We start from the raw sequence: 20,269 nt of genomic DNA on the forward strand, positions 1-20,269 counted from the left end.
ATCACGCTCTATGTAGAAACCTAAATCATAGCGCTTTGAGAAGTGCGTTCCAAACAGGAAGCAGGTCAGGGAGTACAGAATATCTAAGATGTTAACCGTAAAATCAGTTCTGCTCTACTTCTCGGCAGTGAACTTTAATCAGCTTGTCTCACACAGTTATTGCAGTAGCTGGTGTTTTTCATCCTGACTACAGTGGAAACCAGACTGTTGGCCCATACAATGTTAGAAAAACACTGAACAAACCAGAGATGAAGGAGGTCACAGAGATACAGTCCTCCTCTAGTCAAACGTTAAAAACATCATGGAGTCTTAACATTAGGGCTACATGGAAGCGCTGCCACGGTGCACATGCGTATTATTCCTTTTTGTGTGTGTGCATGCTTCTCAAGCCTGTTGGTATCTACGCTGTGTGCTTTTGTTAGCATACGGAAGTCGATGCTGTTTTCTCTTCCAAATTCTGCAGCGCTGAAGTCAGCGATATGAGAATAGCAGCAGAGCAGCAGTCAGTCCTGCCAGGCCCAGGGAACTGGTCTGTGTGTGTGGAGCCATGTTTGTGTGTGTTTCTTTGGACTGTCTATATCTCAGTCCATGTCCAGACCCCCCATCTCAGGGGAAGCACATGATATACATAGACCTGAGTAATGCCACTGGCAGGCACTGGCACACAAACACACCCCACAGCACATGGTTAGTATCAGTCAGAAACCTGGCGTCTCCCATTGTTTTCCCCCATCGTCGTAATGGAGGGCTGGCATTGTCTTTAAAGTGAAAACGCTGTTTGACGTCTGAGGGTGAGCTAAACCAGTCATAACACCGCAAAAACTAGGGAGGCCATGTGAATATCCGCCTTTTTTCCCGTTCTCTGGAATGGTGATTTTCAGGAGATGTAGTCTGTGAGGCACTGATCCTGTGCAAATGGCTACTGGTTACATTTAAAGTTTTGGTATCTGTTTTATTCTGCTCACCTCAGTAATCCACAACTTTAATAAATATGTTGTGTGATTTAACAATCTTCGCAGCACAATCTATCATTTCCTCTTCCCTGTCTTTCCTGATGCATCCCTAGCGTCTTTACATCTTTACTCTTTATCCCCTCTTCATTCCCTTGTCCCCCTTCTTTCCCCTGTTCCCCTTCCTCCCTCCCATTCTCTGCTCCCCCCTGTTACCGTTTTCTTTCCTTTGTTTAATTTTTCCTCGTCCTTCTATAAATCAGTGTTGTTACTATTAGCAGCGCAGCTTTTTGGTACAACCACCCACTCTCTGCTTAGTAAAGATGTTGTTGAAAGCCACATCCTGTCTCGTCCCCTCTCTGTCCCCCCCCTCCAGCTGGGAGAAGCGAGTGGACCAGCGGGGGAGATACTACTACGTGGACCACAACACCAGAACCACCACATGGCAGAGGCCTACGGCCGAGTCCGTGCGCAACTACCAGCAGTGGCAGAGCCAGCGCAGCCAGCTGCAGGGCGCCATGCACCAGTTCAGCCAGCGCTTCCTCTACCAGGTACCCCAGGCCTGCACTGGCCAAGTTTACATGCACACAGTATGCTTATATAAAGCTCACTTAGGCAAAGGCCACAAGGGATCAGTTCTTTGATTTTCAATAGGTTTGTCCTAATGAAAACCAAATAACTTCTTTTTGTCAATATCTGTGTATCAACCCGACACACAAAAAACACAATCACTGGATCCACATTTTCCTACTACGGTCACAACTAAGCAGAATCTTCCTTGGTTACTTATGAGTCGTACTGAATGTAGACTCTGTGTTTCTACTACAGTGAGGAGTGAGCACCTCTGCCATTCAGCCTTTTAGTGAAATTAGTTCTTGAGACCGCAATCCTGTTAGTAATAAGGTAATTTACCTTGTTCTTGTTATTTGTTTTTTATCCTTTTGGATTTGTGTTGGGTAAAATTAAAGCTACACTGTAGCAGAAGACATATTCCCTTCCAGGTAAATTGATATCTTATATTTTCCAAGATGCTCATAATTTAGTATTTTCCAATTTTGTTACGTCTTACTGGTTGTTGGAGGTAAAATCCTGCGGCGTCACACATTACTGCTGGGTTTAGAGTTTTTCTGCTTCAGTTCACCTCGTGAGATTTAGAAACACAGGGAAATATTTTTCATGAAAATGTCACATAATAAATCTGTGTTTAGATCTGCACGTCATCCCCACACATGCAAACAGGATCAGTACATGTTCTGAGTAAGATCGGCCCTGTATGTGACACAGTGCGGTTTACTTGTTGGCTAACTGTCAGAAGACGCTGGCTATAGGGGGGATTAAGGATGTTATTTGAGACTTGTTTGAGGGTTTTTCCAGTGGAGTCAGTCGAGGTTCGGCAATGTCTCTGACAGTCGGCGTCCTCTCAGTGAAGCAGCCAAGGTCATACTGCAGCCAGACAGTAAAGACTTATGGGACTAAAACAACAGAGCTTTCTCAATGGACCATTAGTAAAACCAGCCTTAAAACTCTTATAGGCTTCTATAAAAAACACCCCACCCTGCACTCTGTGTGTGTGTTTATGTGCTAGAGTTAGATTTTTATGAAATTTGTGTGTGCATTTGTCTCAGTCAATACAATAAAGTTTCTTTCTGTGTGTTCACTGTGGCTGTTTGTGTGTGTGTGTGTTCCTGTTCTTGAGTCTTGTTATGCGTTTTTCCTCTTTGAAATAACCTTCAGCTGTTTCACTGCATCCATCCGTCCAACCCTCTCATCATCTGTCTATCCTTTAAGCCATACACCGTCATTGATTCATGCCCCCTCCCTTTTTGTAACCCATTTTCTCACACATTGACACTCTCACACCCAAATGTTCCTCCTCATTTTACTCTCTCAATCCCCCCATCATACTGTATGTCTGTCTGCCTGTGGTCAGTGTTGAAGATCAAAGGTTGGAAATTGTTTACTTTCTCATTTATTACTAACTTATCAATCTGGGCAGTTGAACAAACAAGCAGCACTGTGAACAGGTGGCGGAGCAGCTACCTTCTACTGATTTATTGTCCCCTGGCATTTACAGTAGCTGATTATTTTAGACCCTGGTAATAGTATTACTCTGTTTACTTTATGGATTGTAACACCAATGTAAGTGCAGTAAGATGTAATTTGTTCTCATCTTGGATTGGCTATACCAAACAAAATGTATCCATAGCACCAAGTATTGAAAGTACCAAAGCTGGCATTAAATACTTTGGCTGCTTCTTCGTCATGATTCCTTATTCTTTGGACAGATGTTTTTTTTCATTTAAATCATCAGTTGCTAGTTTTAGTCTTATTTCAGCAGGGTTTCTGCACATTTGCTGTGTTAAAGCTAGGGTAGGCAACTTTGGATAACCAGCAAGAGGCAGCTAGATATTGAAAGTGTTAAACTAAAAAAAAGTCTCACCCCCCCACTCTAAACATATTTTCAGTGCACGCAGGTAGGCAGTCAGGTAGGCCTTTAAACACTTTTAAATTAAACCCAACCCATTTGTTCTTTGCCTTAACGGCCTCTGAACACCTTGAACCTTTGGTTTAAAACGTCCTGAGCTGTACAAAGTGTTTTGGCTTACTGTCATCTTAAGTATCGCTCTGACTCATTCATGCACAGCATTATTATTTTAATTATCACTTATAGCAGAGATAAGTATTTGAAATGTTTCCCCTTGTATTAGAGGCAAACTATTATCGTTCATGCAGACGGGGAAGGTGATATTTAATGATGTGGACATCAGGAGACCCAGAGTATGAAAAGGTTCTCAGCCTGAAGAAGACTAACCATAGCCTGACTAATGGCCAGGTTACCCTGTATGTAAACATCTCATGTGATGTCAGATTTCATGTGTCATATACAGATGATTGAACAAACAAAAATACAGTTCTCAGCAGTGTCAGGATTAATTGAGGTTTTCATTTCACCAAAGGTGACATCGCACACGCTCTGTCCACGTTAAGGTTTCGGTGTGGGCTAGAAACTTTGCCTCCTTCCTTCGTCCTGTTCTGCCCTTGTTCCCCTCCTCCTCTCCTCCCTTAGCCTTGTGTGAGAAAAGCCAATAGGCAGGTCTACCCTCCTTGCTGATAGTACACTGCGCTGTCTTGGAATGTCCTCACTGCTGATAGCACCAACTATTTATGGCCCCAGTGTGTGTGTGAACAAGGAAACACACACACACAAAAGAGCTCATAGTTTAACTGTGAACACAACCACATGTTCTTCTGCCCCACTGACACTCACTGTGTGTGGACACACTGTAAAAAGTGCCCAAAAAAATTACTACAAAACTTCTCTGGAATAATCATTTCTATATATATATATCTCAATAATCTTGCCATTAAAAATCAGCAGATGTCTCAACAAACTTAAACGTTTCATTTATGAAGGCGTTCAGGATAATGTATTTATGTGTGCTAATATGGATGCTGTTGTGTGCAAGTCCCTACTATTAAATGTCTTGCGCGTGTGTGCGCATGCGTGGGGTTATATGGGTGCGGATGTGTGTAGGTCTCTGCTATTAAATCACGTGTGTGTGTGTGTGTGTGTGTGTGTGTGTGTGTGTGAGAGAGAGCGCAGATGTGCTCACAGGGCTGTAATGTCGAGGTCAGGTGCCACATTTCTTTTCTGTAGCACAGGACAACCAAAAAGGGTCAAGGGGCCGGTTCTCCTCCTAAATGGACCTTGGCTGTGTAATGGGTCCCTGTATGCGCACACACACACACACACACACACAGTGCAAAGTTGTTTCTGGGCAAACTCATAAACACAAGCACCAAAGCATGCATCCATTGAGAGTTTTTATGCGTTAGTTACACACAGTTGCAGATATCTACTTTTTAGCTGGTCCAGTGTGTGTGTGTGTGTGTGTGTGTGTGTGTGTAATTGCAGCTCATTAGGAACCCCAGAGAGAACAGCCTCAGAGTCATTAACTGCTGTTTCCGGCTCTCCCCTCTCTCTTCCCCCCTTCTTTTTACTATCCTCCCCATCGTTCTGTCCCTTTTCCAAAATCCCCCCGATCTCCATTACCCTCTGAAAATCCCCCTTTTCTGCACCAAAATGTCCTTATATTTATCTTGGCTCATTTAAGATAACCTCTCCCTCCTTTCTCTTTTCTGTTTTTACCACCCTTCATCCTCTGCAGTCAAATCAGTCTTTCGTTCCCTCCGCTCACCTTCCCTCAGTTGCCTCCTTCTTCCTCCCCCCCTCCCCTCTCTGACTCTCTGTCCATTCTCGTTGGAACAAGGACCCTTAACAGCTGCACCTGAATCAGCCCTGTGTTTTATCACTTTCACCGCTGAACAGAAAACACACACGTCCACACGGCTGAATGTCACGTTCATTCATGTTTACACACAACCCGTCAGTGCTCATGTTTCCATAAAGCATGTTTGTAATTGGTTTATGCCATGAAAGGACAATGAACAGAAGTTGCTCAAAGTGCACTGATGCTGGTTTTGTTCACTTTATTTTGAAAGTCTAAAAGAAAGTCCTATTTTAGATGTATACATTTGTATTCACGTGTCTTAAAGCTGCATTCTGGCATTTTCCATACTGCAGTAAGAAGCCAAAGAATGCCAATTTGTTTACTTTTTACTCATTAAGAGCAACTTTACACACCCAACACTCACTATTTAAACTTTTTTTTTTCTCTATGGCCATAGGTTTTAATGCAGGACAATTACCTGTATATGAATGGATAGTGGAGAGTGTCAGTGTTGCACGAATAGAAGAACCATGTCGAACGGACACTCCAGTGTGCTATCAAAGTATTCTGGAACTATAGTTCATAATTTTGGGGCTTTTTGGGATGTAAACAGGAAGAATAATGTTGCTGTGCAGTCAGTGACTTTGCTGTGGCCTACAACTTAAGCCCTGCTTTTTATTTATTTATTTTTTTTTACATTTGTGCAAAAGGTAAAACTTCAAAATAAGCTAGTAGAAGTTCCTGTTTGCAATGTATCCATGAATGTACAGACAACTACCAGTGGATTACTTTGACTTTTCAGAACGGAAATTGGAAAGAATGCTAATGCATGGGAAGTCGCACTGAATCTAAGTATATCTGGGTGTTGACTGAGCTCTGATTTAGAGAAGGGGTACCAATTCAGCAAACTTCCAGTTGTTTTTAGAACCCGACATGCATCTGTCTCTTTCACCTCATGCCTTTCCCTCCACACCCCCCTTCAACTCTCCTGTGCCCCCCTTTTTGAAAAACGTATCTTATATAATGGTGACTTGTTTTCATTAATGTTTAAATTAGCTGCTTTTGTTTAAAAAAAGACTTTCTCAGTTAATAATGCTTAAGTTATTTCCTGATTAATGTAAAGATAGATGGTCATTTACAAGATTTCAACTCAAAGGTTCACTTTCTAGATTTTTCAGCAGTTCCAGCTTGAGCTGAAATGATTAGTTGCTTAATCAAGCCAGGGGAAAATTCATTGGCGACTGGTTCTATTATGGATTAGTTGTTGTCATTTTTTAAGCAGAAATGCCAGACTCTCTCTGGTGTCCAGGTTCTTTATTGTGAGGTTTTGCTTCTTCTTTGTCTCTTGTTTTGTGCAGTCAATCGAAATACATTCACTTTACCATCACAAGTGATTTAAATGGGGGGGGGGGGGGTCCACTATTTTTAGGCATTTTGTAATATCAATCAACAAATCAGGAAATATTCTGCAGATTAACTGGTAATGAAAATAAATGTTAGTGACAGCCCAGCCATGTCTCATGGTGTCATTACAAGAAATGCAGTTAAAAGCTCTGGAAAAACCTTGTAAGTGGACCTTTTGAAATATTTTGTTGCACAATTTCCAAGTGTCTTCAAAAAAAGCTCTGTTTGTTAAAAGCAAGTGTACTGAAGAAGCACTGGGTCAAATTTAGTATGTGGATCTCCATCTTAACCCCCCCCCCCCCCCGTTCAGAATATTTACCTCAATGTCAAATTATTTGGGAGAACAAAGCAGAAAGATGCAACTTTTCACCAGCAAAACTATTTTCTAACTATTGCAGATTCGAATACGCAAACCAAAGTTTAAAACTTTTTCAAACAAAAACTTCTTGGCTACATCAGTCTTAAACACAGATGAGTAAAAATGTTTTTAAAGTGTTTGAACGCTGATGAACCCACTGACCTCCCGAAGTTTACTGGATTCCTCATGTTCTGTCTGTCTGCCTGTGTCTCTCTCTCTCTCTCTCTCTCTCTCTCTCTCTCTCTCTCTCTCTCTCTCTCTCTCTCTCTCTCTCTCTCTCTCTCCCTCTCTCCCCTCTGCTGATGTGGAAAACGAGTGGCAGGTCGTCTTTGCAACAGTAGTTATAATAGTTTTCATTTCACTAATAGGTTTGCACATCTTCTGAAGCCACAGTGGTGGTAAAAGTGTTAACATGTCAAAAGCGACTAGCTGAAATTGCCATTTTCACCTGTGGTGCCTGGCCTTGAATCAGGCCTTCATGGCATATTCCTTCCAGATCCATAACACCCAGCCATTATTTCACACGTTACTGCCAACATGCTGCTTTTCCCTCTCTTCCTCTCCCTCCCTTGTTTTCTCAGCCTCTCTTTCTTTTCCTCCCTCCAGCCTCGCTCTGTCTGGAAGCTGCTGAGGAGCTGAATGGTCAGAGCCAGGATGAAGTCATCATGTCTTTATATCATTATATTCTCCTTTTACCTTTTTTAGTCACAGAAAACCCATAAGGGTGGGGCGCCGGGGCATAGATTGGCTGTCGATGGGAGCGACACACACACACACACACACACACACACACACCCTTTAACCCTGTTGTGTGCCCACTCTCGCTCCACCAGCAGGCCCCGTCCTTTCCATCCCGACTCCCTCAGAGTTTCCATGACAGAGCCATTTTAAATGGGCACAGTCACATTTCTTTTAGGGAAATGCTGTGTAAAGTGACGTTGACATTCAGTGGATAATGCTCTACTTTATGGCTTCTCAGGAAATAATCATCACTTTTTGTGGTGCATGTCTCAGTGAAAAAAAAAACCTTTGAAGGTCCACCAGTTTTCATTTGGAAAATGGTGGTTTAGTGTTTTTTTTTCACCTCAGTGTAGCCAATAAAGGAAAACAAGCGCTACCTGTGCTGCCAAAAGCTGCCATTTAATAGAAGGCGAAGCCACCAAAACAGAATTTTCCCACATTTTTCTGCTAATATTAATATTGAGGGTTGTTTGGCTTCTTACAATCACAATATAGAGCTCACGGTGTACCCACCATTTTTATTTACAGCACCACTACATCTTTAATCAGCATAACATGTTGTCATTAGAAGGGCCTGTGCTTGGTGGTACTGGTAATGATTTCGAAGTTGTTTGCGACACACCTAGACCAGTTTGATAAACATCTTTTACCATGAAAACCCATCAGCAGCCGCTTACTCCCAACAAGCGTCTTTTCAGCTACTTTTCCACTCAAGCTAATATATTCATGTGGGTTTGCATGTGAGTATTCCAACATAAGAACGTACACATTAACTGTTTGCCACTGACAAACTTTCCACACAGTGGCACACACACACACACACTTTTTTTTTCTTCTGTGTGTGTGTATATAGGAGTGCAGGCTGAGTAAACCCCACAGTGGTTTCCAGGCCCAGGGTGAATAAAGGTGCCTTTTGTCAGGCCCGGGTGGGTTGGGGCGGCCGGTGAGGAGGTGGGGTGGGTGGGGCGGGGGTGTCCAGTCTGGAACAAGCATGAATGTTCCCTCAGTTCCCTCAGACATCACACTTCCCTGCCTACTTTCACAGCAGCATTAGAAGAGAGCAAGAGAAAAGAGGAGGAGGAGGACCTCAGGGTGGGGTAGGAAGGGGTGCCAGGGTGGAGGAGGAGGAGGAGGAGGAGGAGGAGATGGGCTGTATTTGAGGAGGTGAGCGGGAAGCCGGGGGGGGTGGGGCTTGCATCCAGCCAGTGAGCTCATTGGAACAGCGTTGTTGTTTTATCCTCCTACCGAGCATGTCGTTTTTGGAAAGCATACGACCCGCCGGCCATCCAGCTCCCTCAGTCGCCCCTTACCTCTGCAGCAGAGAGGAGCCACCCCCACCCCTTTCTGCCCTCCACACTTACACAGACACACATACACACACACTAGACTTACCCACAGATTTCATCCCTGGTTTCGTGAGTTAGCGAGGTCAGGCGAAGACTTGATTGTCCAAGTTTGGGACAGCTTTACTGAGTGAGTTTTACCGGCGTTTTGAAAATGTCTTATTTTTTCTTGCTCGACTGAACTCTCCTCGGTTTTCCCCATTTTCTGTATTTTGGTTTTTTTTTTCCTCTTCGTCACCCTCCTGCGGCGGTGAGAAACCGCGTGGACAGACGTACGAGGACAAACGCTGAGAGAAAGCTGGAGAACGAGAAGAGAGGAGAGAGACAGAAAGGTGTCCTAACAGGATTTGTTTTGTCTCTCTCTGTTTCTCCCTCAGCCGTCCGGTGCTCCGGTGGAAAATGATCCTCTGGGCCCGCTGCCTCCTGGATGGGGTAAGTTTGCCTGACACACTCCTTGTACACACTCTCCAGACAAACTGCTTAACTGTTATAAAAGGGTCTTGAGGTTTGGCTTCTGTCAACAAGCTAGATTTTGATCAGTCTGAAAGTCCTCCGTACCTGCTGGAGGTGTCTGGTGTTGAAAAAAATCAGTCAGGACTGCATTCTTAAGGCTGAGCGGTAGGTATTTTTGACGGCTCTTGCCAGTAGTCAACAGTGAAGCAATGCAATTTGTCAAGATATGAACAGTGGGTTCTCCATTTAGGTTTAAGTAATTCAAAATGTGCTTTTCATTTCTGCAGGCAGCTGTGAGGGAGTGAGGTTACAAAATGTTTGCAGAGCGGCAGTGTTCTCTCTCCTCACAGAACTCGGAGCACATTTTTGATGATTTTTAAGCCTTTATGCAACATCAGAAACAATGCTGGATTTAGTCATCGTGTAGTGCCCAGTGAGCAGCTCAGTTGTTAAATGATTGATTTATGTCTCTGCTCCTGATCTGGATTTTTGGATCCGTTGTGGATAAATGTGTCTCTTGGTTTCTTTTCAATACTCTGCTCATGTTATACCAATTTATCACTGTACGCACTCCCTTTGCTCTAAAGTCCCCAAATTACAGAGGCCGCGTTATTGATGGGGCTCTTCATCATCCAACATTTTCCCAAATGAGTAATGTAATCAGATCCACGCGGAATCATGTCACACACATTCATTCATTCATTCATAAACGAACGCTGCTGCCAGCTCCTGTCCCACCAACATCTTCACAGACTTCATTACACAGCCATGTTCTCTCCAAAAACTCTCACTCCCTGCCCATGATGCCTTTTCAACATGTTGCGGTACCTCAAGACGAAAACCTCAATTATATCACTGGCTCGGATTCACTTCTCTGGCGCTCTCTTTTTCATCTGCGGTTGCTTTCCTACTTTTTTTTTTTTTTTCTTCTTCTTTCAGGCTCAGATTTTTTCTTAAAAAGAGAAATATGGGAGAAAAGAGGGAACGATGGAGGAGAAGGAAAAGAGACAGGAGCAAATGAAAGAAAGTAGAAATGGGGGGGATGGTTTCAAACTGCATAGTGAAGTGGGGGTGGAGTGAGCGAAGGAGAAAGCTACTAAGAGTTGCAATGTGAGCACTACTGTTTCTGGGCTCTCCACACACTCCTGTTAATGAGAAAAAGATGTCTGAGCGACGGAGGGAGGAGGATGGGGCACCAGCTACTCTCTCATGAGACCTGTGGCCTACCGTACACACACACATTTTACACACTTCCATAAAATGTTATTGTCTGTTCTTTAAATGTAGTTATCTTTTTGAATTGAAGTATTGGCACCATGTTTAATATTTGCTCCCAACATCATGGACACTTTCACAGCCTTAACTCTGTACACATTCACTCACACACACACACACACACACGCTTAGGTTTACCCTGGTGAGGCACTCTGATCAAGCCACAGTGAAATATCACACAGACTTGATGGTTTTCTATCATGGTGGTGAGATTTTTTTTTTTCTCTTCCTCCCAAATAAGAGAGTGAGCGCAGTTGTTGCTGCCAGAGACTCTCAGGTGACCCCTCTGATCCCAGTCGATTTATTGTGGCGTTAATTACAAGTTTTTCAAAACTCATATTAAACGCATCTAATCGTATTGTCTTGTTCTGTTTGTGCCCGCAGAGAAGCGTCAGGACAATGGCAGAGTGTACTTTGTCAACCACAACACACGAACAACACAGTGGGACGATCCTCGGACCCAAGGGTGAGACCTAGAAAAAGTACAAGTGTGTGTGTGTGTGTGTTTTAGTGTGTGTGTGTGTGTGTGTGTGCATGTGATTGTTAGATGGTTGCTTTGGGTGTTTGCTCGTACTGAACAAGATACACATCATACACAGTTTAGTATGTCGGCAGAGGGAGTTGATCAGGGGTGTCCTGGAATATTTTGGAATTCAAAGAGGCGTGTTCCCAAGACAGGAAGATTTGACAAATTCTCTGAGGCAGTCCAGGGAATTTGAAACATTTGTGAGTTTACGGGAACATGGCAGGATTGAATTTAGTTTACAAATTGACTGTGCTGAACTGAAAAACAGCATTGGTAAAACTTGTGTGGGAGTCCTAGTTGTACTGTAGTCCATCTCACTCCTCCCCAAACTCTGAACAACCAGAGATGGATTTGGAAAGTTTTGGGGGTTTAGGCTGATATCCTCCTATCTGTTTATTTGTTTATTTAATCATTTTTCTGGCATCACCCTCTGTTTCTTTGACATTTAAACACTCGTTGAGCTCTTTAAATTATTTTCCTCTCACCTCACTCATTCTAACTGATCCTCTGACTCTCTGTCAGCCACTTGGTTGGATGAAGTAAACTTTACACATTACAGATTTTTTTAGGGTCAGGCTCTTGAACGTGCAGGGCATCTTCCTCTCTGTATGACATCATAAGAGCGAGCTGGAGATGTGGTTACTAGCTCCAGATTGTGCCTCTCATCTATTAGCATTACATTCAAGTCACAGAGCTAAGTATCGTAACCTTTGACAAACCCGAAGGTTGTTATACAACACTTACTGCTGTTTTGAGGGTGTTTCCAGAATCCTCCAAGACAAAGATTTTTAAACCGTTTCCAAACAAAAAAATGCATATGGCCTAATCTGAGTGACATGAACCAAAATGTAAACATTTCTAATTCTCAATATCACCATTCATGTCCATGAAAATCTTTATATTTTTCTTTTGTCCAGCTATCTTGGTTGTAAGCACAACTTGAGTCCCAACTTGTGATACAGGTTAAAAAGCAGACTGGGTATTTTTTCCTCCAGATGGTTAGAAGTACCTTCAGACAACAAGTGTTGTTAAATGATCTTCTGTGTTTGTCATAGATCGCTGGGTATTTCTTTTACAGACAAACTAATGCGCTGTGATTCGAACATGAGAGTCACAAACTGCAGCTAGGGTGGAACAAGCATTCTTGGCCACATTAAAAATATTGCTGAGTCACTATTTTTTATGATAAAATAAAATTTTATACGGGCCTCTCCCGCTGTTGGCCCCACTAATGAAGGCCCTCTAGACTTTATTCTGTCTTCATCTCCAGTGGTTCGAAGCAGTCTGAATAAGTCAGCCATGCCTTTGAGTTCCTCAGTAGAAATAAACTTCACCTGAGCGTGGGTTTTGTTTTAGAATCCAGGGCTTTAGATCCACAGGTTGGCAGGGAGGTGTGTTAGTTTCATCCCCAGGACGGGGCCCCTCCGGCTGGGACCGTGCTCACTGCCCTCTCCCTGTTGCAGGATGATCAAGGAGCACCCCCTGCCCCCGGGCTGGGAGATGAAGTACACCGCTGAGGGAGTCCGATATTTTGTGGACCACAACTCACGCACCACCACCTTTAAAGACCCCCGACCCGGGTTTGAGTCAGGGTAAATATTCTCTTGGCCCTTCCTCCCAAGCCTGCTTTTTTTAAAGTATGTCGCAGACCAAGGCAAAGACATTCTTAGGAAGTTATCGCTGTCATTCAGGTCAATGAAAATACAAATATAAAGTGAACTACTTCTTTTAAATTTTTAAAATGATTTAATGATTTAGCCTAGGTCTGAAATAAGTGAATTGCAAATATTAATTTAAACAACCCCTTATTTTGTGTAAACCTTAAAAATCATGTAGGAGGTCAAGATTTTATCTTAATCTAAACTACATCATCTTTTAATATTTTTTCATCTGCATCTTTATTGAACTCATGTTTTATCCATTGCTTTTCATTTCTTTGCCTATTTTAAAATACTTCTTTGGGTCAGACAGTCAGCGTCACAGATATTTTAACAAAAAGTCATATTTTATCACAGCAACATGTTCATGCTGGCACACACACCTCTTCCCCGCAGCCTGTGGATGTTTGCCTTGCCTTGAAGCAGTCTCAAATCTCACCGCAAAAGTCAGGAGAATGTGCAGATGTGCAACAACAGATCCACTGCAGACTGCACTGCTGTGTGTGTGTGTGTGTGTGTGTGTGTGTGTGTGTGTGTGTGTGTACGCTGGTGGTTGTGCCTTTCTGTGTTTATGTTCGGCATTCAGGTGTGCATTAGCTTGTGGTGTGTGTTTGTGTGTGTGTGTGTGTGTGAGTGAGTGCATCTGCAAGCTGCTTTTCATGCTGATCTTTGAAAGTATCTTTAGGCCGGTGCTCATAGAGGGCTTCTGAAAGAGTTTTCACTTTTGCACTGGATCCTGCAAGAGTGTGTGTCCATGGCCAGCGCTCTGCCGCTGTGGTCTCCATTTCCTAATCCAAACCAAGATGTGCCTGGCAGCTCGGCAAGCACAAACCCAACGCATTAGAGGCCTCCTTCTTCTTCTCTCCCCCCATTTCAGTCTCTCTCCTCCCTTCCATTGTCTGTCTAACTTTCGTTCTCTCTGTGTGTCTGCCTCTCCGGTGCTGACAAGGCACATATCCAGCGTGTGTGTGTGCAGCGGGTTGGTGAAGCTTATACTAACACAGCTGCAGACCTGGACTCAACCTCTGTCTTTGAGACCCAGACACACCACGTTGTTATTTAGAACAGAATGGCTCGTGTGAATTTAATATTTACTTTGAGTCTCTGGCCTGCAACCTAGAACTTCAGGGCGTCTTAAAGGAGACCATCGTGGTTGTTGATCAGCCGACCAGATAAGGGCCGAAAACACAAGACACCAAGGCCATCACTTTGTGTGTTTTTAGATTATTAACTCTGGAGTTAATCCAACAAAATTGACTGAGTTCCTCTCTTCTCTGTCTTTGTGTGTGTGTGTGTGTGTGCGTGCGTGCGCGCTGTGTGCACAGGTCGCGGCAGGGCGGCTCACCCGGTGCTTACGACCGCAGCTTCAGGTGGAAATACCACCAGTTCCGTTTCCTGTGCCATGTAAGTGTTAACTAGAGTCTGAAGCCGCAAAAAAACTCACAGCTCACCTTGCTCTTTGTGTTGGTGTGTATTTACTGGAGTTTGGGTCTGTTCACCAAAATAATGATGTCATATTTTCAGACAGATAGAAGCTCAGCAGATAAATCAAAAACTATTTGCCTGACTGAGAAAATATTTTTTTATTTTGTAATGTCAATCCAGTTTGGGATTGCAGAAAGCTGCATTATTTTATATTTGTACTGTTAGATTTGCTGTCCTGCCTCCTTTCTTGGCCAGGGCGCCCTTGAAATAGACATTTTATCTCAATGTTTTTTTCCCCTGGTTAAATTAAGGTTAAATTAATTTTAAAAAATGTAGGCAATATCTTAATAATAGTAATAATAATTATAAACTGCATAATATTCATCATCAGTGGTGGACTAAAATAGCAGGATCAGATACTGCTTAATAAAAGCCAATAACTGTACTGAATATGTCATTGTAGGTTAAGTACTCACCCATGTTCAGCTTAGAAAGACTATGGGTCAGAACTAAATTAGGGTTAAAGTTAGAAGTTAAGGGGCTTGTGGTGACCAGCAGCTGTCAGGAGCTTTTCAGAAGCTCATACCTGTTTAACATTTTATTTTTCTCCATATGCCGTTCTTTTATTGAATAGATCTAACTTCTTGATTTATTATTTTGATTTTGTCTCTGTCTAGTCCAATGCCTTGCCCAGCCATGTAAAGATCTCCGTGTCCAGACAGACGCTGTTTGAGGACTCATTTCAGCAGGTCAGACACGGACAAAACACACATCTGTCCTACACTTGTATATAACTACATTAACACCATCTTGTGTTACAAAGAATACTGGCAGTCACAGGTGACATGAATATGTTTACAGTCTACAGCAAAAGTAGTGATGGTTGGATCAACCAGATATATTCCCATATTTTATTCAGAAGTGTCTGTAATCATGAGTCCATACGTACAGTAGAAAGATAAATATTCAAACATCTCATAAGAATGAGATACATGAAGGTTACAGCATCAAGGAGGAATATATACAAACAAGACTTCACACAATAAAAAAAACGAAAATCATCACTCACTTCTTTTGGGGTGAAAATAAGCGTTTGATCCACTTTGTATGTGACCATCTCAGATGTTGCCTGTTAACAAATATTAATATAATTAATGTTATATATTTTTTGTCATCAGATCATGAATGTGAAGCCATATGACCTTCGCCGCAGACTCTACATCATTATGAGAGGAGAGGAGGGGCTGGACTACGGCGGCATCGCCAGGTGAGACCAACAGCTAAACAAATGTACCCTTCTCCTCCTCACATTCAGATGTTTTGTGTGTGCTGCGACAGATTTTTTCAGGGACTGTAACTTAACCCAATGATTTTTTTTTTTAACATTTGTTTTTAATGTTGGTGATGGTGTGTTTTTCCTATCCCTGCTACTTCTCCATCTCTGCACCAGCTTCCTCCTCCTCTAGAACCAGCTTTTAAGTTTGCACTTCCAGGCAGTATTGAAACTATTAGAACCTATACTATAAGATCGTAAAGAGGCAGTGGGACATTAGAGGGTTCTTGACTCAAGATCCTTATTGTTACGTAACTTTTTTTTGGCGTGTCAGAATAATGTATGTGTGAGGGTGTAATTCTCACTGGTTGCCAGCAAAGGTCATACTGTTATTGACTTAAAGCCCCTTTAAATGTTGCTTCCTGAAACCATAAAACACTTCCCACCCCTTTGCAGCATTTCTGTCCTCCTTCCCTTATCCCACTCCTCCATCCACCCATCACATGTATCCATCCTGCGTCTGCTGCGTTCCAGGTCTTCCTCTCTGTATATGTTATTTTTCTGTTGGCGGTGTTCTCATTTTTTCTGTTTGGTTTTGCATTGTGTCTCTGTCTCCGGTGTCACGTCAGTGGTTTTACCCTATGGTAGGTGACATCATGCTGTTCTACCACAGGGTAGAACCACGGACGGGATGTTGGGAGGTGTCTGCGTCCGTCCGTCAGTCCATACCCCCCTCCCATAAACCCCAAGGGGGAGGGCAGGGGCCTTGGGAGCGCTTGGTTCTGGTGGTGGTGCTGCTGGTGGGCCCCTCATTCAGTCTAACATGCATCCTTCCACAGTCTGTTTGTGTCTTTTTTATTCTGACTTGTTGTATTTATCCTTCACTTTGTATGTTCTGTCTTCATGTAATTTATATGTCAAATTTAGATTTTAGGATGTGTGCAAATGTGTTGTACTGTATGTTCTAATGAATACAACTATCTGGAGTAGGCTGGTAAAAGTCTCATTTTTTAAACCTGATCTACACAAGACTACCATAAAAAAATTAAGAATAAGAGAAAAGAGTGTGATTCTCATTATAGTAATAATTCTACATTTTCACATCCCTTATTTTGCTGAGAGTCATTACCACTCTCATGGCTCTATGTGAAGCTTAAGATAGCAGATGACTGGCTTAGCTTAGCATGACTGGAAGCAAGGGGAAACAGCTACCTGGTTCGGTTCAGAGGAGGCAAAATCACCATCACTTCTAAAGCTAAACGACTTAATATATTATATCTTGTTTGTTTAATCCGAACAAAAAGTGTACAAAAATGACAATTCACAATTTTACATTCTATTCAGATTTATTAATATAGTGCCAGTTCACAACAAAAGAGAGAGGAGGAGAAAAAGGGCAAGAGAGAGATAATTAGTAATAATTAGATAGTAATAATTAATTACTAATTAAAATAACTAATAATGATAGCAATATTAATAATGATAATAATAATAGAGCTAATAATAATGATTTTAGCAGCGGGTGTCAAGCAGGAACATGGGGGTAGCAGTCGGCCCTGCAACCACAGATCCAGACCCCACAGCTCCGAAGCCTGAAACAACCACCGAAAGTGATAGGAGGAGAAAAGAGAGGGACGAGAAAGCACAAGACTACAGGAGAGGGAGGAAGTTGAGTTAGTTTCATCCATTAATGGGACAAGAATCCATAGAGAGGGAGAGAAAGAGGAGAAGAGAGGAGCTCAGTGCATCATGGGAAGTCCCACAGCAGTCTAGTCCTATAACCGCTAAGTGATAATTACATTCAGAAGTATCTCTGGGCCAGGTGAAGTGACTTCCTTGTGTCGCCACTGTGAGTAATGAAAGCTGTAGACTAGCTAAGTCTGTTTTCTCTAATGTCATTCAGGATTCATTCATTCAAAATTGAATTGAATTCATTCAGATTTGGAAATCTTTTTATAAAATTGTTACATCAAAACTGACGTAATTTAATCTGACAGTATTAAACAAATCAAATTAGATTTTACCTAGCTCAGTGTTGCTTTACTGGGGCCACCTCATCACATTTAGAAGGTGTTTTTTTTTTCAAAATAGAATATCAAAAAAATCAAATACCATATTAAGTGAAGGCAACACTGGAAATCCATCTTCAGTGGTGTCAAACAGGGTAATTCAGAAAACCAATAAACAAACTGCGAGGCTACTAGAATATTCAAACATATACAGTGTTTCATTCCTCTGAAGAGGGAAAATTACTGCATTTCATTGTCAGTTTTATAGTTGATTATTATTTTCTTCACTATAACCTTCTCACTGATCATGTGCTGTCCTTGGATTAACTGTACTGTGATTATTGTTTTGTCAGTATTTGTTATAAGATGCGTTTTTTTTTCCTCCATCATCTATTTGTCACCTGTTTTTATCTGTTCTTGCTCCTGGACCACAAAATGTGTTTGTTTTTGTTTGTTTTTTGTCCCCACTGACCACATTGTCTCAGTGACGACACAATCTCCTTCACTTCCCCCACTTTTTCTGACAAGTTAAATCGCACTATCCTCTAACATTGCACCATTTTACATGTTGATTCCTGACATCCCTGCTGTCCTCTCTCAGCCACTCATATCTTCCTCTCCAGCATAAATGTCTTCTGTCCTCTGGCTCTGCAGGGAGTGGTTCTTCCTGCTGTCCCACGAGGTGCTGAACCCCATGTACTGTCTGTTTGAATACGCCGGCAAGAACAACTACTGTCTGCAGATCAACCCGGCCTCTTCCATCAATCCCGACCACCTCACATACTTCCGCTTCATCGGACGCTTCATCGCCATGGTGAGCTTCACTTTGGAATAGTTTGATTAAAATCATACTTAGGATTGGACTTGCTTTCAGGGATGTTCAAGGTCATAAAAACTCAACTGCAACAGGCAACGTGTTCAGCTGTTTATTGTCCACCTTTCAGCCGGTCTCCACATCTGTGGTAAAAAGAGGACAGCAGTTTACAGAAATTGTAGTTTGTAAGACGCTGTTATTTCTATTGTCAATTTTTTCAGTTAATAGATTAATCCCCCTCTCAGGGCGGACAGACATGCAGTACATTTTGTGCAACGTAAATAGACCAGCATAATACAAAACAGTAAAGGCATGCATGTAAACGCATTTGACAGCTGGATCCAGAATATGATTTCCTTTTAAAAATCGGCACAGAGTTGTGTCCTCATGTGTGTGCTGACATATTTATGAGTTGTTTTTAAATATGGATTTTGTGAAGCCCAGCTCTTATTCACTTGCTCCATTGACATGGTTTCTTTTTTTATGGTTATATTTGTTGGGCATTTGATGGCAACATTGGAGATATGGACAGACGGAATGACAAAGGTTAAAGGACGCTGCGGTGGGGGCCTTTTTTTGTTTTGAAAATGTGTACAATTCTATACTTTTTAACCTTCAGAGTCTACACTATATACATGCTGTACAGTATGTACTATAATGTCTCTCTCTCTGGGCTCAACTCCAGAACGCTGTAGGCCCCAAAACCGACACCCTCCACCCCTCCTTCCGTCTGCCACCCCACCCCTCACCCACACCATGACCTCACTGCCGCACCCAGCCCACACCCGCCAGCAGCTGCCTATATTAAGTCCTAAAATGCACTTTGCTGACTTGCCTTATAAAGATGCTTGTCTCTACCAAGTCTCAGCTACCAAACCCTCTTACTGTCTCCTTTTCCTTCTCCCTTCTCTTTTCTTTACCTTCCATCTTTGCCCCTCACTTTCCACTGACACCCTCTCCTCTGTCTATAAATCCTCCTGTGTGTGTGTCTCGCTGGCTGTGAGACAGACACATGGTCAGTCAGGATACAGTAGGACAGAACAGACTGTGACTGAGTCAGTCAGTGGGCGCCTGTGTTGTTCTTGGCTCATAACAGCTCTGAGCCCTCTGTGGACCGCTCCGTCTGACTGAGGCTACTCACCCTACCTCTCTGTGAACACACACACACACCGGAGAAATATTATGACTTGGTTTGAAGCAGTTTGAATGTGTTTGTGCTAAGCACACACATGAGTTTCAGTTAGCCTGGCGTTTTGTCTCAGTATCTTGATCTGATCTCAGTGACTCCTTGTAGTTTTCCCCATGAGAATAAGGATGAAGGGTCGAGAAGAATTCACCAGAATTTAATTTGGAAGTCAAATGTACACATGGCAGCAGCTACAATTCAAACAAGTCAATTTCCCTTCGGACCAATCAGAAACAACACATCTGTCATCATTTGCAGCTGTAGTTGTAGAGAAAAAATAAGTGTTTGTGATACATATATAAATTATCAGTTGTTGTTTTGTCCCTGTAACGCCATGTATATTTAAGCCAGTGTGGAGTTTGTGCTGGTAAATGATTTCGACAGGAGAAGAATTAAATCAGGATGCCGTTATCCAGAAATAAAAAGTCCATTCATGTTCTGTGTAATGGTGGCTGGCTGTTAAAGCATTTATAACGCTTGAATGGGCAAGAAACATTCCCCGGTGAATCATCAGTACAAATACTGAGCGACTGAGAAAAATATATGTGTAGTTTCTCAATAACAAATTTAAACCATATGTCACAGTAACACTTTAATATCACAAAATTACAGCAGGGGAAAA

At 42.4% G+C, this 20,269-nt stretch overlaps 1 protein-coding gene across 4 annotated transcripts in view; it reads left to right on the forward strand.

Moving 5' to 3' along the window:
• wwp2 (WW domain containing E3 ubiquitin protein ligase 2) overlaps nucleotides 1-20,269 on the forward strand; it is a 60,140-nt gene that overhangs the window by 34,563 nt on the left and 5,308 nt on the right. For 2 of the 4 annotated variants that reach the window (XM_038706934.1, XM_038706935.1), the window contains exons 10-17: nucleotides 1,327-1,501; nucleotides 9,406-9,460; nucleotides 11,141-11,222; nucleotides 12,746-12,874; nucleotides 14,266-14,344; nucleotides 15,043-15,114; nucleotides 15,544-15,632; nucleotides 18,302-18,461. In XM_038706934.1, the coding sequence (XP_038562862.1) occupies nucleotides 1,327-1,501; nucleotides 9,406-9,460; nucleotides 11,141-11,222; nucleotides 12,746-12,874; nucleotides 14,266-14,344; nucleotides 15,043-15,114; nucleotides 15,544-15,632; nucleotides 18,302-18,461 (841 nt within the window). Of the gene's footprint in view, nucleotides 1-1,326; nucleotides 1,502-9,075; nucleotides 9,159-9,405; nucleotides 9,461-11,140; nucleotides 11,223-12,745; nucleotides 12,875-14,265; nucleotides 14,345-15,042; nucleotides 15,115-15,543; nucleotides 15,633-18,301; nucleotides 18,462-20,269 lie in introns of those variants that run through there. The other 2 variants (XM_038706938.1, XM_038706937.1) reach the window with 2 other exon arrangements.

The sequence above is a fragment of the Micropterus salmoides genome, unplaced genomic scaffold (assembly GCF_014851395.1).
Source record: "Micropterus salmoides isolate LMB-PRFRI ecotype aquatic unplaced genomic scaffold, ASM1485139v1 Ms_hic_scaffold_8, whole genome shotgun sequence".
NCBI classification, from domain to species: Eukaryota; Metazoa; Chordata; class Actinopteri; order Centrarchiformes; family Centrarchidae; genus Micropterus; species Micropterus salmoides.